Below are 23,161 nucleotides of genomic sequence, written 5' to 3' on the forward strand. Positions count from 1 at the left end.
CACCAAGCACACTGTAAGGCTGAGCAGTACTGTAGATGGTAACATGTAATGTTGAAAATACCTATTAATTAGGCATTTTATTTGTCTCAAAGGGACTCTGGTTGTCCAAAATCAAGTAGCAGTACAACAACTACAAATGACTCAGTTGTTTTCTCCCAGTCATCTAACGCTTCCAAGGAGCAGGTTGGTTATATCCCATTCTTTCATCCACTCCTGCCATGGTTCACCAGTTTGTAATGTTGAGGCTGTTGCAGAAGTTTTTTTTTTAAATTACCGGATTAAGTAAAATCAGTTTAAATGTCCGTTCTTGTTCTAAGATCATCGATCTAAAACACGGTGGTTCTTCAAGTCACAAAGGAGTAGAAATAAATCAGAATCATGACGACAACTGGTGAGGACAAACAGTTGTAACAAATAGTTTCAGTTTCAATGTTTGGATTCTCTTTTGTTGGTAAAGTTCTGAATATGTGGCTTGTCTTTATAGTTCTAAGACAAAGAGCTTGATGGTAAAGAAAGAAGCTGAAATCTTTACAGAAGAGAATTTCATAGGACTCATCAATCTCTACTGTCAGAAAACAAAGCATTGCCATGATTACGTCCTACTGAGCAAATGCGGTCCACCACATAATCCTCAGTGAGTATGACTTAACATTTTTAACTAAATGCACCTTATATAGACTAAATCTATATATGTGTGTGTGTATATATAAAGCTATTTGTATGGCACAAAACTCTTAAACCTGTTGCTGCTGATATTGTCTCCCTACACAGATTTTTCTACAAAGTAGTCATTGACAACAAGGAATATCCTGTGGGTGAGGGTAAGACTATCAAAGAGGCCAAACAAAATGCTGCTCGGCAGGCGTGGTCTGCTCTTCAGGAACAATCAAATTGGGATAGTAAGGTACTTAATGATCTTTACTTAATGATTTTTGTTTTTATCCACAACCTTGAAATCTTCCATATTCCTCACCCAACACACTCTAGCTTTTTAATTCCTTACTATAAAGGCGTTGCACTCCTAAACTTTTCTCAGCATCATTCAACAGAGATGCTTGTGAGAAAGCAAATGTCACACATTTCATTTATCTACCTGCTCCCTACTTGCTGCGTACACATGATGTGTGATGTCAGATTGCATTCACTTCTAATGAGTGGGCATCATTCTTACTGCTTCAAACCCACTTTATGCGGGAAGCTCGCCTAAACCAAATTGTATTTCCAATAGTGCAAACTAGTCTGAGGCGAATTATTTCCTGCTAGTTGTAAGGTCATAAAAGAGAGGACAGCCAAGTATTTTGTATTGTCCTTTCTTGCTAAGCTGCCTGAACTTCATGTGTTAAAACAGCTTGAAAAGTGTAAGCTCAGTGTTACAGACAGGGAAGCACAATTTAGGTAAAGGAACAATACTTCACAATCATAATCATAATTTTTATAAGTGTCCAAATATTGCTGTATCTCAAAGATTGGATGATGCAGAAATATGTTCCTAACAAAATCATCATGTATTATTGTACTTAGTGAACTTTTTCTTTTTTTTTAAAAAAAGCATGTGTTTCTAAAGCATTGCACGCCAGAATTTGCTAAATAGAGCAAAGCTAGTGTGTGGAGAGCAAACCCCAAATAGAGCTCATAGATGTGGTTAGTTTTAAAATCACGGTTGTTTTCTAAACGTAGGTGCAGTAAGTTAATTTCAAAATCGAGCCCAAAAAAAAAAGGCATGCTTTTTTTGTCTTTTCTTTTTTTAGCGTTATTGATACAGTTATCAGTAAATGGCATTTGAAAACATTAGTAAATAAGTGTATGTGCTTGATTTAAATATTTTCTTCTCTATGTTTTGCGCTTTGAGAACAGACCTCACAGATTTACATATGCAACCAAAAACAGTCGCAAAAAGCAGACATGCTAAGAGATTAAATGTGAAAGATATCCAAAAAACGCCTGATGTGGGTTCCAGGATGCTAACATGCTTTTGAAGCCACTGCTGTACTTTACAGAAACCATACAGAAAGTGATTATTGTGAATATTTTATTTTATATTAACCTCCTAGGACCTGGCGTCCACATATGTGGACATCACATTTTGGGTTGTCTAGACCAAAATACAAAATTTTGCTCACAAGGCCTGATTATCCACTTACGAGGACATTATACTGCCACTGTTCTATCGAAATTTAAAGCGAATGTCCTCATATGTGGCTCTAAAAATCAGAAAAAAAATCATGTAATTCTTTGTTTTTGCATTTCCCAATCAGCCCAAATAGCAAGGAGAAATTAAAAATGCATGCCATGAAAGAGTTCAGGTGTTAGGAGGTTTAAATTATAGCTAAAACTAATGTTTTCAAAAACATTTAGAATTTTTCTGACAGTCTCATTTTAAACATACATGTATGTGGTTAACCAATGGATAATTTTGCAGCAGCCAGATGGACAAATAGTAAGGGCGTGTCGTGCATGTTAATAAATATCCCCTGCACTTACCAACAATCATATTATTTTACATTAAAGTGTCCTACTACCAAACGGTGTCTTAGTGTACAGCTGAACATTTTTTTTGTTTCTTTCAGCTGGTTTCTTGGTCAGCTGTGTCAGATGATGTTACACCAGTCCAGCTGTCCAGCCCAGCGAGCACACTGTAAGGCAATGGAATGAGCAAGCACACCTAATACTTAAGTTTAATGTGGAGAAAACTGCATGAATGTATCTTGCTGTATTTTCAAAGGATCCCACATGATGCAAAATCAGAAAGAATACCAATGACTTCAAGTGACCCAGTTGTTTCCCCAAAGGTTCAGAGACCTTCCAAGGAACAGGTTTGTTATCCTCTGTGTCTTCTATATCTTTTGTTGTCATGTCCTTTGATCCTAACACGGTTATATTAGGATGCTTTTAATTATTTAGCTCCAATTCTACACTCCTAATTAGTAGTTTTCATAATTGCAATAACAACTTTTCAATAATAATGGGTGATGTATCTATAGTAATATCAAGGTATGAAAATAGTTATTTATTAAAAAATGTGATCAAGCAAACACTACATATTGGTGATCATGATCTATTAAAATGTGACAAATGCATTTGACAGTCTTCATAAATTAAATAAATGAAAAACTGATCTGTTTTTTTTTCTCAGTGAAGGTTATTATAGTCAGCTTAAGCTAAACTAAAATTAGATGTGAAAAAACTGAAATAAAAAATTAAAACTAGACTTTTTTTTAAAGTGAAGTGAAATGATTTTGCACAGTTAGGGGAATAAAAAGCTAAACTAAAATACAAATATAGAGGAAATATCTTTAGTTTTAGTATTTAGTTTGTTTAATTCAATCTGCCTGATGAGTCACTGGTGTACATGTTTATTGAGACCCTATATGTCTACAACACTGTGAGTCAACTGCTTTCTTTTTTTCTTGCAATACCTGATTTTCCTAAATCTTGCCTCTGACATATCCCCTTGATGCAATAATAATTAAAAAGAGTAAAACAAGAACATTCACTTTGGAAACTAACTGAAACTAAAGTGAATTAAAAACAAAGTCAGAATAAAATAAAAATTAAAAACTAACAAGAAAAAAACCCCTCACTAATAACTCCGGTCTCAACGAATGCATCCTAGATTTTGTATGTGTCAATTTCATTCATCACTTTCTTTTTTGCTGTTCCTGTTTTTGTTTTTTTTGGGGTTTTTTTGTTTGTTTGTTTTTTAACATAAAACTCACAGTTGTATAAATAAGTAAAATTAGAAACAGAAGTTTAAGAAAAAATGCCAATGATAGGATTTGCCTTGGGAAGGTAAACCCATGTTGTTTAAACCTCTGACTCCTACAGTCTGATATTCTTTTCTAATTAAAATATAAATGTGGTAAAATCTGTATCACTGCAATACTGGCCGATGATTTTGCACACTGCAGATTTTCCTCACATCAAGCAGGTGGATAATTATGCAAATCTCCTATGAGTAATTTGTACTAAAGGGGATAATATTAGCTAGAAATGGGCTTAACTTTTTCCAAGAATTTGAAAAATAACTGACAATATTATTTTTTCTTGTGATGTTGTTCAAGTATATAATTTTTATCTGTAGGAACTAATCCAACAAGGCTCAACTATGTACTTGTACAAATGAAGGAAATGTTTCCTTGGGATGATGTATGTGGAAAACATACATAAATATATACATTCTATACAGACAAGAAGTTAGCTAAGGCTCTGGGCAGAAATTGAGTGTGTATTTGTAAAATAGCACCTTACAAACTCTTACAAACTTTCAGTACCTGATGATTGACATCAGTGTTTCAAACTACTATTAATAATACCATTTAATAACTAAGTTTGTCTTGTTTGTAACAAATGTTTTGCATCTAATTTAGCCTTATTTCCCCCTTTATTTCTCCCTTTTTAAGGATCAAAATCCTGATTTAAAACCAAAAATAAGGTAAGTCATACTTTGAAACCTGTTGTAAACATCGTTGTGTAATATTTCATCTGACATTATTGCTGATGATGATTTTCCTGGTTAGAATTGCAGCAAATTTCGGTAATGTTTCCAGACACAAAAAAAAGGTATGAAGGACTCACAGAAATTCTGAGTGTTTTCAGTTTTTTGTTTAATACTGGAATTTCAATATGCTGACTTTGCATTGTTTTTAAGGATTTGCACAACTCTGATCTCAAAGAAAAGAGTAAAGAAAGAGGTTCCACCGAGAAAACATCAAGTCAAGTAGTACAATCGAGGTATTAAAAAAACAACAACAACACTACAATGTACTGCTATCATGTTTTTACTACAGTTTATAGTTAAAGGAGAATTTTCTCTTTGTTAGCATTTGTCATTAATAGTAACACCTATGTTAATCTCTACAGGTTTACACTGGAATTCGACTCTATAGAGCGCCTTGGTAAAGGAGCCTTTGGTCGTGTTTATAAGGCAAAACATAAGCTGCTGAATAAATATTATGCTATTAAAATTGTTCGCTGCAAAGAGTAAGTAAATATTTAATATAAATATTTAATTTTGTTTAAGTTTATGAAAAAGGTGAATTGCCACTAGCTCTGTACAGGAGATTTGAGAGAGATTAGCACACTAGTAGTATACAAGAGTATACAGTAAGGCGGGTGGCAAATTTACTGTCAAGTGTTTGGGGATATTTTGCATCTTTTGTTTTTCGGTGTACAAATACATTTAGGTTTTTGATGTTATGTTTTTACTTCTGCAGCCTTCACTTTAGCATCAGTAAATGAATTAAGGTGCCAAACTTCTCATCACATTACTGTTTTACGTGACTTTGTGCTACTGTCCGCTAATGTACCTTTTTTTAGCATTTGGAAACATTTTTTGATAGAAATAGTGGAGAGAGGGAATAATACAACGAAAGAGTAACGCAGCAAATGATCCGAGCAGGAATTTTGTTGTTTAAGGCATTTACCTCCATGTGGTATGCAATCTATCCATTCTAGTATCAGGTCACCCATTAGTATCTAATGTCTTCTTACTTCATAAAGTAATAAATAAACCAATGTTTCTTATACAAAACTGACACAGAATTTTTTTGGGTTAGTTGAAAGTGTACATTCCTCAGTTGCAGCTAGCTTGCTACTTAAGGTTAGTTCTGTGTGTTACATATGCATTTGATGGCTACATCATAGCACAATGACAGCCTAAAGCTATATGAAACTTTGAATTCTTCTGAAAGTGAGGGAGTTGTTATAAGTCTTCACAGAGATACTCTTACAGTATTGTTTCCTGATGTATTGAGTCCCTCAGCTGGAAAGTTACAGATGCTTTAAAAGAGATTTAAAGTTTATTGATATTTCTTGTACTTCTTATAATCAGAAAGTCTCTAAGGGAGGTGGTGGCATTATCAGACCTCCATCACACCAACATTGTTCGATACTACACCTGTTGGATTCAGGATTTAGAATACCAAGTGGACAGTACAGGCGACACCTACAGTACTTCGCAGTAAGTCACATTACTTCATTATTAATATTATTATGTCTTAACATTGCATCACATGTGGTGTAAATGACAGAGGAAGCATTCACTTCACACTTTAGTTTCTTGTCTGTTACCTTGATGTACATTTTTGAAGACTGGACACATGTTTTCTCTTTGTGGCTAAAATTATACTAAAATTAATCAATATTACAGTTTATTATAGCAACACACATTGCGCCACAGTTTTCTGTCTTCTTGATTTTTACAGTAGTTTACAGAGTGTTGCCTCACCATTGAGGATAAAGTAAAGGTTCATAATTCCTTTATTTGTTTTTGTTTTTTTATTTTCAAGGTCTGCTAGTGATTCATCTGAAAAGTGCCTCTATATTCAGATGGAGCTGTGTGATACTAAAACACTTAGAGTGTGGATAGACGAGAAGAATACTCAGAATGTGAAGAAATCTCTGCGAGACTCAAGGAGAAAGGAAGAGAGCCTAATCATTGCTCAGCAAATAGCCAGTGGAGTCGAGTACATTCACTCAAAGATGCTCATCCACAGAGACCTGAAGGTGAGACAAAGAGGAGAAGACGGTTGTTTGTTGCTGCACATGTCATAAAGAGGTAGACGTTTATTTGTGCCTTTTCTTAAAATGTATAGCCTGCCAACATCATGTTTGGACGGGATGGAGAAGTGAAGATTGGAGACTTTGGCCTGGTCACTGCTGAGATTGACAATGATGCTGAGAATCTACTGGAAAGAAGTGCTTACAAAGGAACACCATCTTATATGGCTCCCGAGCAGGTTGAATAATCTAAATTGAAATTTAGTGTCTTACCCATTAATAAATATTAGGTAGTAAGAGAAGACATTAAAGACACTTTTTTTTAAAGGTTGTCAACACCATAGGGCAATGCACCTTCTTTCTTGTACTACTAAAAAACTATTTTACTACTGTTGCAAGTAAATAGGAAAACCATTTAAATCAACCGCCTTAAAACCAAAGAAGCATTGGGTTGACTATTAAACTAGTTTCTAATGCCCAATGTCCTTAAGGGTTAGTCCACCCATATTGAAAAGAGATAGTAAAAACCTTTTTTTGTCTTCTATTATTTACTCACAAAATTGGCCGTTTTTTGTTTTTCTCTTTTTAATGACAGAAAAGCAAGAGCTATTACGACCGAAAAGTAGACATATTTGCTTTGGGGTTGATATATTTTGAACTTCTTTGGAATCTCCCTGTTGGCCCTGAAAGAAAAGCGGTGAGTTTTTCCAAAGCTTATGCAAAATGTTGCTGCAAACTTGCTCTGTTAATAATGGTTTTCTCAGTTTGTGTCATAGGAAGCAGAATGTTGATATAAATCAAATTTAATGTGTACTATGTTTTTATTTAATATTGTTTAATAAATGAACAGATCATCATTTTTATCCCTTCTCTCATTATATAAATGCCAGGTTTGGGACAATGCCCGAAGCCAGAAACTTCCTCAAGGGTTTTTGAATAATTTTCCACAAGAGGTACATCAACATTATTTTAAGTTTACTACATAAACATTTCCAGCAATCATCTATTTCCATCAAAGGATGAAGAGCCACAACTGTTGATCGTTAATAGCAAAAATGACCAAGCAGGACTGTCTTAGAACCTGAAAGTTTTCTTTGTTTAATTTCCCAAGTAAAGTATAAATGTGGCAAATAATATATACTGGACTTTCACAATAAATGACAGCATTGATTGATATTGATATTGATTTCGCACTGTTTTCTTCTTATGTCTAATTGCAGCATCAAATCATAAAGGCAATGCTGTGTGCGAAGCCAGAAAACCGTCCGGAAGCAAGTAAACTAAAGGAGGAGCTGAAAGAGTACTCTGATGCACTTTTAATGCAAAAACAAATGCTTCGAAATAGTAACACAGTTTGACAGTTATAAGGACTTTAATGAAAAGTCTAAAAAAGAACACTCGGATTAGTCATTTCATGCATGACTGTATTCAACACACATCATGTCATGCAGTGCATGTGTGGATGTTTTGAATGCTTTCTTTTCATGGTCTGATGCATCATCAGATATAGTTGTATTTATGGAGTGCTTGGTTTAAAGAAAGGCTGATGAAGTGATTCATGTTATAATATATGAATGAAATACAAATTAAATTTGTGTCATTATTCACTTGTTGTCTACACTTATATAAATTATTTGTTTTATCCTGTAATATTTTGTAATAAAAGTGATGTCATACTTGTATAGTTTTGTAAATAATAATAATAATAATAATAATAATAATTAAAAACGGGAAAAAAAAGAACTCCAGATGAATGACTGCAATGTGAAATCGTGCAATAAAAAACGTTACAAGGTGACTTGGGTTCATCCTTTCAGCTGTGTGGAGGGAGTAGCATGCTGGTTATGGTAGTTTCCATACAGTTGGGCCACTTTCTATTACAGTAAGTGGTTTAGGGTGTCATGTGAGTAATTTCATCCATTGAAAGATTAAATATACTGGTAAGTGAATAAATCCTTCTCTCAGATTTTTATTGTGAAGTCACTGCGTACGATAGATTTGCCATGGAGTACTGCAAAACTGAATTTTGAGTCTTCCCATGATGGGTATTTCTTCTTTACTCACTTTCTTTTCATTCTCTGTTTATACCCCACTCTGCATTCAGCCATTGGTTATTTTCTATCTCTCTTCCATAGCCTGTCTTCTATCCTATGTGGATGGCAGAGGTTTTTCTTTCCCACTCTCACCAAGTGTTCTCCCACTAGGGGTGATCTGATTGTTGGGGTTTTCTCTGTATTGTTGTAGGCTCTCAACAGTACAATAGCACCTTGAGGTGATTATTGCTGTGATTTGGTGCCATATACATAAAATTGAATTGAATTTTCTGGATCAAGAAACTTTCTTAAAACTTTTTTTCCAATATAGAGAAAGCAGCTGTGAGTGAATCGGTGACTCGCGATCTTCTAACATGCCAGCTTATACATGTAATGACAAGACATTTCTAATGTTTAATTGCCATTGTTCATGCGTCATTCCTATTGTGCCATAGTTTTCTCCTTTCCCAAATGGATATGAACATGGGCCAAAATAAATAGACGAGTGGGAATGGACAATGCGTAGATTATGGTTATGTTATTGCAATTATTTTTTTTATTCGATTTTTCTTTAATACTAAGTTTTAATGCCTGCCAAGGTGTGGACACTGGGACGTTACGTTTCCAGTGACGAATCGAAACTTAAAGGCGGCTGAATCCGCTAACGCGGTTACGGAAACGTGGAGGCAATTTTTTTTTTAAAGAGATAAAGAGATACTATTGTACTTTGTGACTTGTCACAATTATTCGCAATTCTGAACTCTGATTGCAACTCCTTCGTCATTTTTGGGGGGAAGTGGGACACCATGTAGTTCTATAGGGAATGAGCTACACAGGCTCGGAGGTGAACGCGAGTAACTTGGCTCTACAGGCCACGATCACGGTAAGTTGTATTTAATATTTAAGTGTGTCTATGCAATAGCACACTTCTTATCAATCGTTGGCTTTATTATTTTATGTAATATTTTTGGCTCGTGCAATTGGCGCTACACTCCGTTACTCCCTGTTCTGTCACCATTCTTTCATTTCTTCTGCTGACAAAGACGTATATATAGTGATGTAATTTGAACATCTAATGAATAACAAGTCATTTGGTCTATTGACTATTACTCTGACTGCTAATTACTGTTTTCCGCGACAGTGAAAAAAGGTTTAAAGTCACTTTCTTCATAAACCAGTTGCACAAAATAATATTATTCAAGTGAACGCAACAGTGACCAATTAGAGCATCTAAGGTTATATTGCAGGAATAACTAACATGGCTGGAATAACCTGCTTCCCATTTTGGTATCTTGTGCATTACATTACAGTGGTTGATACGTCAACTGACTGGTACTGAATATAGATATGTATTTTTATATAGTTAAGAACTTCATTACTTGCCAGTATAATCAAATCAAAGCTTTGATCATTTGTCATCAGATTTACCACCACTAAACAGCCTGAAGGAAGTGAGCCAAACAGACCACAACAGGAAATACTCTGCAGTAATGGATAAAGAGCAACAAGCTCCAGTTGATTCTGTAAGATCATGATGCAGTCTTTGCTGAACTAAAGTATACTAGGTTGCTTATTATGTTCAAAATGAAATTGTAGTTTACAGCTGCAAGTCTAACTGCTTTTTATTGATGTCTTTGTTTTAGATGGAAACAGAAGATGAAAATCCAACTGCTCCACTTATTCAAGCAAATATTTCTGACTATATAAGCTGGATAAATGAATATGGTCAGAAGAATAAGATCATCATAAAGCCTAAGGAGTCAATAAATATGCAGAAGAGTGGTTTTCCGTAAGCCTCCATACATCGTAGAAAATATTTTTTTAAAATATATTTTTGTTTTTAAAAATATAAAAATTAATGCATAATGTTGTATGATGTTACAGAAGATGCTGTAGCTTTGTGGTTGGTGGGAAGGAGTACCCAACTGCCTATGGGAAAAATAAAAAGGAAGCTAAGGAGGAAGCAGCCAAGCTAGTATATCAGAGCTTGGGTGTAACATATAAAAATCACAAACCGACAAATTTCATTGGACTTGTTCACAACTACTGTAAGAAGACAGGGCGAATCATTGATATTATTGAAGTGGGAAGATGTGGCCCACAACATAACCCTGAGTGAGTATAAATGAATCTTTGGAGGGTAAATAGAAGCTGCAATAACACTTAGTTGGGTAATAAAGTCTAAACTAACACATCTTTCCTGGTTACATAGGTTTTTCTACAAATGTGTTATCAACAAGAAGGATTACCCTCAGGCTGTAGGTGACACTATCAAGGATGCCAAACAAAAGGCAGCTCAGTTGGCCTGGTCTGCTCTTCAGGAACAGTCTGACTGGGACAGCAAGGTATTTAAATGCTTTCAGCATGTTATTATATTCATATTCATTACACAACATGTGCAATGTTCTGCTAAAATGTCACTTTAGCAGAACATTGCACAGTTTCATAAAGGTTGCACTCAGCACTTTTCTGAGTTTGATAACTAATGTTGAATGTCACATATTGTGCTTATTTTAAGGTATCCTACAGGTCAACCATGTCTGAAGACAGTGTTTCAACAATGCTGCCATCCCCAGCATCCACAGTGTAAGCAAGTATTAACATTAATGGTAGAGTATGTGGTAAAGTTTAACATGTATAAAACTACACAAATGGCTCTCTTTTTAATTTTAAGGGAGGCCTTGTCAGAAGTCACAACAAGGAGTGAAAGTGAATCAGTATCAATCACTGACCTATCGAACTTGTTGGAGACTAAGGTCAGATTTTTTTTTTCTTGCTTTTAAAATTATAAAAGAATTCATAGAACTTGAAGTTGGCTTTTTTAGAATAAAATATATCGGTGTATCTGTGGTGTCTCTTTTCTGGAATTAAACCCATAATCTGACAGTAACGCTAAACAGGAGAAAAATGTTATAAAAGCATAAAATACTAGGATTGCTTTTTTTCTCATTGGTGAGGTGAGTGCTTCCAAAGGCTAACATATTTACAAATCAAAACAATTTCATTGGAAAATTGTTTTGTTTTGTTTTTTGTTTGTTTTTATAGATGTCCCTCATGTCAACTTCGTCTGTAGACACTCCACCAACCAGGCTGTCAACACCTTCACTGTAAGAAACTCTAATACTAGTAGTAATACAACTACTAAGTCAGACGGTTGAGTATTAAGAAAGCAGCACTCATGTACTCTTGTTGTATTCTCCAAGGGAGTCTCTTGAAGCGTCTTCAAAAAGCATGCCAACAAGTACGAGTGACTCCGTTATCTTCACTGATTCATCACACCCTTCCATGGAAAAGGTCTGTTGCTTTAAACACAGAATTTGTTGAAAGAAAGAAATCCCCACTTTATAATCTGTATACTATGCACTGTATATTATATGGCATATGGTGAATATGGGGTGGACGGTGGAGGGCTTGACTATGGGATAAATGGTCAACTGCTGGTCTTTAGATCATGCACAGTTGTAGTTAGAGGTTTGTTTGCATTCTTATGAATAGGTTGGACTTATTTCTAGTGGCTGCTGGGCACTTTCACGTCTCTCACCAGTTCTATTCATAACTTTCATAGAAAGATGTTCTAGGCACAGTTAAGAGTCATAGCATGTCAGCCTTCGTGGCATTATGTGAAGCTGTTTTTGTGTCAGAATTTTTTGCAAATTTGTTTAGTGTTTAGTTCTAGTTCAGTCACTTTATTTCAGTCAATTAGTGTGCAATCATATTTTATTCAATGTAAAGTCATTACATTTGTACTAAAAATCATAAATGTGTATGGCAATCTATAAATGTCATTAATAAATAAGCAAATCTGTGTTCAGATCTCTAAACCTACTGGTATTTGTAAATGGATTGTAAAATATGAATTGAATTTGGCTTCAATAGCTTAAAATATGGACGTCAGTTGTGACTCAAGCGCTTTGGCTGTTTACACAGAATATTTGCTACCCCTGGGTAGCAGATGGCTGGTAGAGAAGCTGTTAATGCGATATATTAACGCGACAGTAATGCAACATCTGAGAGTCAGTCTCTGCAAGCCCAAGTTCAGGGTTAACAAAGAAGTTAGAAGAAAATCCAAATGTATTTGCAAAGCGCCACAAACATTTACAGCTCTGCCACATCACAGTGTAGTTAAACAGAAAAAGACGGGTAACACAGCATGTATTTCCCCTTTTTCTTTTCTTTGATATGTTTAGTTAAGCCCAGACCGCCAATAAAAGTAATTGTATTTATTAATTAATATGTTCAGACATCAGACATTTTTTTATACTAATGATAATAATAACCATGTTATGTCCTTCTGCGTTTTTTTTCAGGACGCTAACAAAAACAAAAATACAGACAACAGACCAAGTGACACATCAGGCCAATCAAAGTATGAAAAAAAATTTCATGACGTTTATACTTGTGTGGTCAGATTTTTGCATCCTCTTTTTTTCCAATAATTTACTTATTTTTTCACATCTTCATCTAATGAATGTTGTTTATCTCACTAGGTTTACTTTAGACTTTGATTGCATTGAACGTCTTGGTAAAGGAGGCTATGGTCATGTTTTCAAAGCAAGAGATAAACTGGTGAAGAAGTATTATGCTGTAAAGATTGTTCGCCACAAAGAGTAAGTCATATGCACAGCGTATATTTTCAAAGTGCAAATGTTTTGCATAAGCAATATTCTAATAACAGAAACCGTGAGTATGTATGTATGTATGTCTTGCTTACTGAAGCATTTCTGTGTTTTCCTTCTGATCAGAAAAGCTCTAAGAGAGGTTGGGGCATTATCAGACCTCAACCACTCTAACATTGTTAGATACTACAAGTGTTGGCTGGAGGATTCAGAATACCAGTGGGACAATACAACTGACAGTTACAGTACTTCCCAGTAAGTTTTGTTCAGTTATTTAGTATTGTGCAGTTTTGCATTTCTATGCTTAAAATGAAGACTTGATGCTAATTAGATTTTTAATCTTCCTTTTTTTTTAGGTCTAGTAGTAATTCATCACAAAAGTACCTCTATATTATGATGGAGTTATGTGATGACAAAACACTTAAAGACTGGATAACTGAGAAGAATGAGAAAACTCTTGAAGAGTCTATAAGAAGAGCAGAAAGTCTTCCCGTTATGCAGCAAATAGTCAGTGGAGTCGAGTGCATTCACTCCCACAGACTCATCCACAGGGACCTCAAGGTGAGACTCAAGATTACAGGATCGCAAGCTTATGTTGCTGAGCTAGCTCACATTTAAGTTTAAGTTTTTCCATTTCCGTATTCTTTAGTATCCTTTTTGTGTGTTTAAGGGAGATGCACACTGCTGCTATTAAAGTATTGGTGTGCTTCTTCTACTTCACAGTAAACCCAGTAGACAGGAAATGACTGAGTGTTAGGGCCACATTAAGAAAAACATTATTAGTGTTGATTTAGGGAATAAAGTCAACATTACAAGGTGGTGATAAGTATAAGAAGGTTGAAGAGATGGCGCAACATCAAGGAGAAATACTAGAAGCAGCCAGTGCTATGCCGCAGCCTCTTAGTAGATGCACATATGGTGTAAATTTGAAAGATTTCTCGTAGAATCACCTTATTCACTCATTTCTGACTACACGAAGCACTAAATGCTCAATGTTTAAATTTTGCTTTTCCAATCGTCAGCCTACCAACATCATGTTTGGAAAAGATGGAAAAGTGAAGATTGGAGATTTTGGTCTAGTTGCTACTGAGACTGATGATAATGATGAAAATCAGAGTGAGAGAACAGAGAAAACAGGAACCAAATCATATATGGCTCCCGAACAGGTGAGGTCTCTGTAAACAAATAACCTTTGATTTCTTTTCTGTGTTTTTTTATTGTTGACAGTATTCAATGATAGCTATGTGCTCAACATTTTCTGAATCTATTCAAGTTTCATTACCTTCTGCAAATGTTCTTAAAAATGACAGAATCTCCTGTTCTTTGTGTTTTTTTTAAAGATGTTTACAAATTGAAAAGTTTTTTTCTTTCCATTATCACCACCTCATTCATTCGCTGTAAAACTCTTATTTCATTCCAGATAAAACCATCTCTTATGATACATGCTAAGATATCTAAGATATATTTAAGTGATTGCAGCCAGATGGGTTTTTTTTCTGGTTTCTACTTTTAATTTTAGACTTATATACCATGGTCTTAAAATTTAACTACAACTTGAAAAAAGTGAAATCCGCATAGATTAGCTTACCACAACCATATCTTATAATTTAAACACTCACACTGAGTTAAGGGGTGTGTAACACATTATGTTTGTGTTTTATGACAGAGGACCAAAACAAGATATGGCTCCAAAGTGGACATATTTGCTCTGGGACTGATATATTTTGAACTCCTTTGGAAAATCTCTTTTGGGCATGAAAGAGGGAAGGTGAGTTGGTATAACAATTTAATAGTTTACATTTTAAAATGTTTACTGGTAGCTTCCTATCAGTGTTAATGTGTGAAGAATATAATGTATAGAATTGCATACTTAAGTTTTGCTTTTGTTTTTCTTGTGATGATTTTCTGTCAAGTCAAATAACATGTTTTTGTATCCTTTTATCATTATGTATACTAGATTTTTACAGGTGTCAGAAAGCAAATTCTCCCTGAAGAATTTACACTGAAGTTTCCAGAAGAGGTATAATTCTTATTTTTTTCACTTTCACATTTATAAACCACTTTAAAACAACATAACAGCTGACCAAAGTGCTGTACAAAAAAAAAAAAGATAAAATAGGAAAACAAGAATAAAAGAATAAATCGGCGAGCCTGCCTGACCTCCAGAGGCAGCTCATTCCACATTTTAGGTTCCAAAACTGAAAAGGCTTTGTCTCGAGATTTAGAAAATGTCTTCGGGACAGTCAAAAGCACCTGTTTAGCTGATCTAAGAGCATGTGATGGCATGTAAGGGTGAAGCAGCTCAGACAAATAAGAAGGGGAAAGACCATTAAGAGACTTAAAGACAAATCAAAGAATTTTAAAATGGATTTAAAACTTAACAGGAAGCCAAAGAGGGACTCTAAAACTGGAGTCATGTGTTCTTGTTTGCTTGTACCAGTTAAAAATCGTGCAGCAGCACGAATTGGCTAATTATTTGTACTGATAACATATATTCATGTTGATACAGAAAGTAGCTGATTTTTTTTAATGTGTTTTGCAGAACCAGATAATCATGTCAATGCTGTGTCCGAGCCCAGAAAACCGACCTGAAGCAAGTACACTGAAGGCAGACCTGGAACAGTGGGCTCAAACATTAAATGCACAAAGAATGCACCTAGAAAATGTAACTGATTGATCAGCACTTACTAAGTGACATAAATATATCTTTTGTTGTGGGTTTTTTTTCATGTCATGTCTTTTTTCATGTTTCAATGTCTTTGATGTACTGTTTTTTATGGCTATAGCAGTTATGTTCAGTCACTTTTTACAGAAAGTAGGAATCATGTTCTGTGGAAATGTGATTAACATATTTAAACTGATGAATTATTACAGCCTTTGCTTTGTAATAAATAGACTGATGTGGAAAATAAAATAACGACCAACCCGGGTGTAATGGTCATTTGTCTGCTGTACAGTTTTTGTACATATTTTACTGCATAATTTAGTGAGTGGGTCTTGACAGGTACTGATGATTTGCTTACACTTTACATTAAACATAAGTGCGTATGGGATTTTTTTTTATTACCACATGCTAAATGTGCACTCAGTTTGGGAAAAATCCCATTTTATGGAACAAGTTGTTGTCAACATTACAAGCTGGAAGACTATTTTCTTTGCAGTGCACTTTTGTTCCTTTTTATTGCTTCCCACAAACTAAAATTAGATATACCTTTCAGCATTACCAACACGGCCCACGAAGACTTATTGAAGAAAGAAACGAGCTTGGAGAGGGTCCTTTAAAAAAAATGCAGAGGCTTTCTCTGCACACCGCAGGACAGCTGAATGTGCTGCGCATTTCCGTACACAGAACGTCGCTAATGTGCGACAAGTTGGAGTTGGTTTCGACTGCTCTGTTACCACGTAGGGGAGGACGAAGAAACCGAAACTTACTGATGCCTAAAGTCAGCTGAATCGAAACAAACAATGGACATATTTGACCGCAGTCGGAGAAGGAAGATGGAAGTGGGGACGGGAGCAGTACTGTGAGCTTTGTGTGCTCTCACCGGGATTTTATTACATTTGCCGAGTCATTAATGATGGCAACTAAAAACTACGTAGCTGAACTAAACGAGTATGCGCAGAGAAATCGCTTGAAGCTGAAGTATGAGTACCTTGGCTCTGACGGCCCAGACCATAATAAAGTGTGAGTACATTTGTAGTACCTGAGAGCTTTGAGCATTATAATATATCGACGATAATAGAAGTATTGGGTGAGATGAGTGTTTGATAGCACGGTAAGTCAAAGCTAATCAGTACAGTTTAAGAAGAGGCCTTATGTATCTTATCGGAAAAATGCACAAGTAATGATGGTGACATCAAATACAGACTGGTGTAGTCGTAAGCCTTTATTACCTTGCAGTTATATTTTAAATCAATTTTAATCTGTCTTTCAATTACAGGAAATGACAGCTCTTAGGCCCAAAGGCTCTATAATGGCGCTATGCTTTGCCAAATCTTTATTTCTAACTAGTTGAATAGTCATGTTATTATAAAGAGCCCAGCAAAGCACTGGAAGCCCGTTTTAAAACTGCACCTGCTTGTCTGTTGCTGTATATATAGGATGTCTTACTATATATTGTTACGTTTCGGTGTTGTCAGTGTTTTGTTTTTGCGTGGCTGTCATGTGTTTCCTGTTTTACTTTGAAGGTCTGTTGTTATCTTAGTGTGTTCAGTTTACGTTTTCTTGTCTCGTCAGGTCTAATTTGCCCCAGCTGTGTTTCCCTCCTGTGGTCCATTCCCTGATTGCTCCTTCTATGTATTTAAGCCCTGTGTGTCAGTTGGTCATGGTCGCGATCTTCCCCCCCGTTGTAAATAGTTTGGCGCCTTGTGTTTGGTGATGTAAATAAATGTCGTATTTTGCTTTAAATCACGTCTTGGGATTATTTTTGTGGAAGTTGCACGCCGGTTGCCTAGGCCGGGGTGTAACAATATATATATATATATATATATTGCATATACACGCAATTTACATCTCAAGTTTCATCATAAAGAAATATTTCCTCCCAGAGGTTAAAAGTGGAAGGAGAAAATTCAAGTTATTTCTTGCAACCTAACCCTAACAGGTCATTTCCTCTACAGATTTAGCCAGAAGGCGATCATAGATGGTAAAGACTACCCCAAAGGTGTGGGGAAGACCAAAAAAGATGCAAAGCTTAAAGCAGCTGAAAATGCTCTGAGGTGCCTGCTGGATGGTAAATGTCAGGACTTGGTAAGTTTATTTAACTTTAGCATGTTGGAGAAAAATAAGTGGTGCATGTGCCCATGGTGTTTGTTTGTTTTTTAACCTTAACAGACAGAAAATGCAGCAGAAGCTTCTACACCAGCTGAGACAGATATCAACTTCATATGCTGGCTCAATGAATATGGCCAGAGAAACAGGTTGACTATAAAGCCTATGGAGACAACAAGGCCTGGACCAAATAATGCTATCCCGTAAGCCTCCTGACTGTTTCTCAATTATAGCTATTCTGTGCTCATGTAAAATAGATTAAATAAATGTTATTTTATGGCATTAGGTGGTGTAGCTTCATGGTTGGTGATAAGGAGTACCCAGCAGTCTCTGGGAAAACGGCAAGAGAAGCTAAGGAGGAAGCAGCCAAGCTCGTATATGACATAATAAATGGCAACAAAACTACAGATGTAAGTTATAGTTCAGTCCATGCCATTCTAGCTTGATCATAATCCTAAAACATAAACATTTTAATATAACCACATTAAAATTGTACTTTTTATATTTTTCAAGACTGCAGATGAGAATCACAGCGATGGATCAGGTCAACAAAGTGAGGACTTGAGTGAGAATGTTTTTGATGTGTGGTGAGTAATTAACAATGGTGATGTATTGTTTAATCGTGGCATCTGCATCATAGTAAAGTTTCTTACTGCTTGTTGTTTACAGTACTACAACAAAAAACCTGACCGTGAACTCTAAAGACCCCAGCTTAGTGGAGACAAATTACATAGGACTTATCAATGACTACTGTCAGCGAGAAAACTGCTCCTATACATTTGTTGATGAGAAAATATGTGGCCCACCTGATAAACGTCAGTGAGTATGCCCGACGTACTGGACTCTGAATACACACTGCAGACACTGGATGCTCATGACTCATGTTCAGTAAACTGTTAATGTACTGTTCAACTTCTTTGCATCTCAGATTTTTCTACAAATTACGGATTAACAACAAGCAATATCCTGTGGGGAAGGGGAAGAGTATCAAAGAAGCCAAACAAAGTGCGGCGCGACAGGCCTGGTTTGTTCTTCAGGAGCAGTCAAGCAAGGTGCTTATATTTTTATCTTTACTTTGTCTCATCAGATATAGTTGATTAAAGGTTCCAACAGACAATCTGTTCTTTACACGTAATTAAAAGGACCAGCTTGGAGGGATAAACTTACTGATATTACTAGATGTGGTTGTATGCCCTAGTTCTTAAAGAGTATACAGAGCAAATTTTATCCTTTTAATCGATGTATGCTTTTTATTCTTTAAGGAGGATGCCAAAGACAAGAACGTGGGAAATGGCCAGAACGAGATGCCAACTGTATCACGGTATTTTAAATAAGGAAAAAGAAACTGTATTAAGAAACTGCTATTCCAATTTAACTCATGTTTTTGTTGTATTATGTCCTGAGAGAAAGGTTTAAATCTCTAATCTAAAATTTAGACTATGGTCTTAAATCTCCCTCGCTGCTCCATGACAGACAGAGTCAAGCATTCTATATACTGTAAATCAAATCCCCATAATCAAGTACAAACATAAAGGTGAAAACAACAAGTCTATTTCTTGCCTCAAACGATTAATAGGACATTATTTAAAGTAAAAACAGAGTTTCAAATTCAATGTTTTCACCAGTTGCTGAATATGAGGTGTAAAAGAGTCATCAATTGTAATTCCTAAGCATTTATATTGAGATACTTACTCAGTCTCAGAGCACTGAACTCTGTACAGTTCTTGCTGTAGTGATATTATAACCCAGATTGTTTATATATAAAATTAATAACAGTAGCACTTGAACCTTCCATCAGTTCTTTTGTTACATTAAAGGAGGTAGCAAGTGATTTATTCTATCCTTACACACTGATAGTTGCAAGCTAAATAACTTTGAAACAATTCAACAGTTTTTTCTAACAACCCTGCACTGACAAGTCTTTACTTTAAAATTTCATAATAAAAGGTGTCATTTAGATCAATAAAAATAGCTTCACAATGTTGCCTGTTATGTACCAAAAAAGAAAAGTTTCAAATTAGCTGGACCTCTTGATTTCCTAGAACCTAAAAGTTTGAGGGTTTTGTGGACATCAGATGCTCGTTAAAGGAACCAAACACGTCAGCCTTGCCAGAAATGCGATGTTAGTCTTTGTCTATATGTGGGTGAGGTCTAGACCAGTCCTTCAAATTTTAAAAGGGTTATTGATATTATTTTAAATCTCCATTAGACAATGATCTGCTTTGGCTATTATTTTTTGTTTTTCAAGTTAACAGATCATGCAGGGAAATTAATTAAATTCAAGTCAGTGCCGTTTAAAAAAATCCAGTTGATTTTTTTCAATGCTTTTGTTTTAAAACCACCAAAACAAAGGAAAAGAAGAAAATGAAAGTCTAATCTTAACTTGAATCCATAACAAAGGCCATTCGAGATAACCACTCATTTAAACCAGTTTGTAACTTGTTTTATTCATACAAAACTTTATGAATCTACAAAGAAAAATACATTTGAAGAAAAGGGAAAAAACATACCAGCAAATAGCTAGTGGCGTTGCTCTCAGTAAGAATCAATATTATGTATATAATTAGTACCTCATCAAAAGAACAAATAGAAGAAGAAAAACAGAGCTCAGCTGATACCTGTAAATCTTAGCCTAATCACAGATGTTATCAGTATCTGCAGTTTTTCAAAAACCAAATTGGCCAATGAGAGTATCAGTTGGGCTCCAACATATTTGTTGTGAACATCTGCTTAGAAAAACTCTCGCGAGGTTATCAGTACCTCTCCCTGCCTTTTGTCCATTTTAATTTGCAATTCATTGACTGGGGTTCATTTGGAACTCACAGCAAACTTATAATTAAAGACACTTTGCATAGGGATAAAAAAAACAAACTAATAAATCATTCCTATGACTGACTATTTATTTTAAGAACTCTTAAACCTAGCTGAAAGGTAAACATAAGGAATAGATTACCATCACAAAGACTGATACAGAGCAACCTAAAGCTGGCTGGCTAAAAGTGCTTTGCTCTCAGAATGACTTGTAGTAGTGAGTAGTTGAAAGGTTGATGTGCACTGGATCACAGTTTAAGGCATATATTTCTATTTGTGATGAGGACTAAGGACAAAGCACTTCTTTTCCACAGTAAAACTGTCTCGTGAAAAAGAAAAGGAAAAGACAGAGTTTTTCTAACCCCATCTTTGCACTAAATCATTCACTGAAAAGCTTTTATAATGCTATGATCATAATATAACTTGGATTAAAATAATTCAATTGATGAAAGATTTTAAAGATTTTTCTGGACACTTTCAACAATTTTAAAGAGATTTAGAGAGTTGCAGTCAGTTCCAGTTGAAGTCCCTCATGAGAAATATTTCCTGAAGACTGAATTTAGATTTGCACTTCATTAAAGAGGTTAGCACACCGTTGACAGCTGAGGGTGTTTTATACTAATCAACAACTAATGTAGATTTTTTTAAACTATCAAAACCTGAAATTGCTTACTCAGAGACAGGCAAATTTACATAGAATTTGTGTTTGACAAATATCGCCATCTCTATTGATAACACTATTGGTAATGGATTGGTTTAACAAGGTTTCAGGTTAAACATTAACATTTGCATCAGTAGAATGTGTCCACACATGAAGCACACTTATTTGGAACATAAGCTATCATTCAAGTGAATAAAGCGTAGGCCTTATCTAGATTTAAAATCCAGAGGAGTGTTAAACCTTTCACTAAAATTGGGGCCAGTATTTGGTTTAATATTCCCAGAAATAACAAGTAACAGAGCAGTTGAGCACCTCTGCTTAAAAGATTTTCTAGGACATTATTTTTTATTATTTAAATCTATGATAAAATCATGGCGTCTGTGTGAAAGAAAAGTAAAATTCTCCTGAAGGACCATGACACAAATCATACGGGTCAAGTCCACAGAGGAGAATAGTATGGGGATAGGTAATAGAATAGACCTTTATTATCCTACGGATGATAAATTTGGGTGTTACACAGCTTTTATAGCAGGGGGAAATATAAAATATAAAAGGAAGACATAAAGTGGTCCTATATACATAATCAACTGAAGATCGTTTATAATGTACAGAAATATATATAGAAAAAATTGTACGGAGATATGTATAAAATGTGCAGTGAACAAACAAGCTGATGAGTAAGATAATCCAAGGGATGTTAAACTGTGTTATAGAGTCTGACAGCTGCTGGTAAGAATGACCTGCGGTAGCACTCATTCCTACACTGTGGGTGTAAAAGTCTACTGCTGAATGACTCAATGGTCTGAGTCCCATTAGCTGTACATGATCCATTTCATACGGTATTACAATTTAAGAGCACTGAAAAGGAGTCTCAGCCTTTGTGATGGCGTTAACTACAGATCCACAAAAGTAGCAAATGCAGGTCGGAATGGAGCAATATCATTTATGTATTCTTTCGTGTTGGGTTTTGGGCCTGTCAGGCATTTTGCCAGTCCAATTCCAGAAGGTGAGGAGGCATCATGGCCAAAAAGTCACTGTTGCACAGACCCCTGTGGTCATTTATGCAAGTCCACCTTTTTTGAATGAGAAAGGAGGATTTATCCTTCCTTTCGAAGGAAACATCCGAATTGGAAACAGTTGTTTCTTATGGAGCTACAGCTTGACATAGCTTGAGGTCAACTTGGAGAACTTTTTAGCTTCAGCAGCAATCAAATGACCACAGTCTAGTTATCAGTTCAATGCAGGATTTTTAATTATTAGTCAAGGGTAAGTGTCAAGTAACCGTGCCGTGTAGAAAAACCTGCCAAAATCACTGGTAGTTTTCAGAAACCTCTAAATCAGTCAGCACACACACAGACATGCTGCCATCTAGGATTTTGATTTCTGAAGTTTATAAGAGCTTTCTGTATTTGATCATTACATTACATTGTTGCATAAATGTGTCGTTGCTGTCCACAGGTTTACTTCAGAATTTGAACCCTTGGAGCATCTTGGTAAGGGGGCCTTTGGTTCTGTTTACAAAGTAAGACATAAACAGTTGAAGATAGAATATGCTGTGAAGGTCGGCTGCTATAAAGAGTTAAGTATGCCACAGTAGGATTCCAGCATTCAGTGTTATATGCACAGTACTTGTGCACTTTCTGTATTGACACTTTTCTTATTGTGTTTCAGAAAATCTCTTCGAGAGGTGAGAACATTATCAGACCTCTTCCACCGTAACATTGTTAGATATTACACGTTCTGGATGCAGGATACTGGATACGAGTGGGAC

At 35.5% G+C, this 23,161-nt stretch overlaps 3 protein-coding genes across 5 annotated transcripts in view; all 3 read left to right on the plus strand.

The window, feature by feature from the left end:
- The first annotated feature begins 19 nt into the window (after positions 1 to 19).
- On the plus strand, positions 20 to 8,684 carry LOC121811905 (interferon-induced, double-stranded RNA-activated protein kinase-like). 3 transcript variants are annotated; one of them, XM_042226324.1, is made up of 16 exons: positions 20 to 183; positions 318 to 391; positions 485 to 634; positions 772 to 904; positions 2,568 to 2,635; positions 2,723 to 2,813; positions 4,401 to 4,432; positions 4,518 to 4,560; positions 4,649 to 4,731; positions 4,861 to 4,980; positions 5,831 to 5,959; positions 6,288 to 6,504; positions 6,594 to 6,737; positions 7,094 to 7,195; positions 7,389 to 7,451; positions 7,719 to 8,683. In XM_042226324.1, the coding sequence occupies exons 3-16, from the start codon at positions 504 to 506 to the stop codon at positions 7,854 to 7,856; spliced, it is 1,494 nt and encodes a 497-aa protein (XP_042082258.1). In that variant the 5' UTR covers positions 20 to 183; positions 318 to 391; positions 485 to 503; the 3' UTR covers positions 7,857 to 8,683. The 3 variants fall into 3 exon arrangements, with proteins under 3 accessions (XP_042082258.1, XP_042082259.1, XP_042082260.1); XM_042226325.1 differs by lacking the exons at positions 20 to 183; positions 318 to 391 and having other exon boundaries at positions 398 to 634; positions 7,719 to 8,684; XM_042226326.1 differs by lacking the exons at positions 20 to 183; positions 318 to 391; positions 485 to 634; positions 772 to 904 and adding an exon at positions 2,223 to 2,437.
- A 424-nt stretch (positions 8,685 to 9,108) lies between these two features.
- Positions 9,109 to 16,152, plus strand: LOC102313888 (interferon-induced, double-stranded RNA-activated protein kinase). Its single transcript, XM_042226323.1, has 17 exons — positions 9,109 to 9,414; positions 9,954 to 10,054; positions 10,175 to 10,320; positions 10,416 to 10,646; positions 10,744 to 10,876; positions 11,050 to 11,117; positions 11,206 to 11,287; positions 11,577 to 11,638; positions 11,735 to 11,825; positions 12,839 to 12,897; positions 13,019 to 13,138; positions 13,274 to 13,402; positions 13,504 to 13,708; positions 14,170 to 14,313; positions 14,814 to 14,915; positions 15,105 to 15,167; positions 15,690 to 16,152. The coding sequence occupies exons 2-17, from the start codon at positions 10,022 to 10,024 to the stop codon at positions 15,822 to 15,824; spliced, it is 1,803 nt and encodes a 600-aa protein (XP_042082257.1). The 5' UTR covers positions 9,109 to 9,414; positions 9,954 to 10,021; the 3' UTR covers positions 15,825 to 16,152.
- Positions 16,153 to 16,513: 361 nt separating this feature from the next.
- Positions 16,514 to 23,161, plus strand: part of LOC102299611 (interferon-induced, double-stranded RNA-activated protein kinase) — a gene marked incomplete at its 3' end in the record, with an annotated part of 10,281 nt that continues 3,633 nt past the window's right edge. Inside the window, 10 exon segments of the mRNA XM_014338084.2 lie at positions 16,514 to 16,832; positions 17,768 to 17,897; positions 17,982 to 18,121; positions 18,205 to 18,328; positions 18,432 to 18,505; positions 18,588 to 18,737; positions 18,847 to 18,970; positions 19,181 to 19,239; positions 22,849 to 22,968; positions 23,062 to 23,158. Coding sequence (XP_014193570.1) covers positions 16,723 to 16,832; positions 17,768 to 17,897; positions 17,982 to 18,121; positions 18,205 to 18,328; positions 18,432 to 18,505; positions 18,588 to 18,737; positions 18,847 to 18,970; positions 19,181 to 19,239; positions 22,849 to 22,968; positions 23,062 to 23,158 — 1,128 coding nt within the window.

Source organism: Haplochromis burtoni, unplaced genomic scaffold (assembly GCF_018398535.1).
Source record: "Haplochromis burtoni strain Fernald_Lab_line unplaced genomic scaffold, NCSU_Asbu1 Contig_207, whole genome shotgun sequence".
Lineage (NCBI taxonomy): Eukaryota > Metazoa > Chordata > Actinopteri > Cichliformes > Cichlidae > Haplochromis > Haplochromis burtoni.

Coding starts and splice junctions, on each gene's coding strand:
- LOC121811905 (XM_042226324.1), top strand. CDS start 504: ATGGTAAAGAAAGAAGCTGAAATCTTTACAGAAGAGAATTTCATAGGA. Junction 6,505..6,593: donor TCATCCACAGAGACCTGAAG/GTGAGACAAAGA, acceptor TAAAATGTATAG/CCTGCCAACATCATGTTTGG. Junction 6,738..7,093: donor CTTATATGGCTCCCGAGCAG/GTTGAATAATCT, acceptor TTTTAATGACAG/AAAAGCAAGAGCTATTACGA.
- LOC102313888 (XM_042226323.1), top strand. CDS start 10,022: ATGGATAAAGAGCAACAAGCTCCAGTTGATTCT. Junction 11,118..11,205: donor CCATCCCCAGCATCCACAGT/GTAAGCAAGTAT, acceptor TTTAATTTTAAG/GGAGGCCTTGTCAGAAGTCA. Junction 14,916..15,104: donor TTGGGCATGAAAGAGGGAAG/GTGAGTTGGTAT, acceptor TATGTATACTAG/ATTTTTACAGGTGTCAGAAA.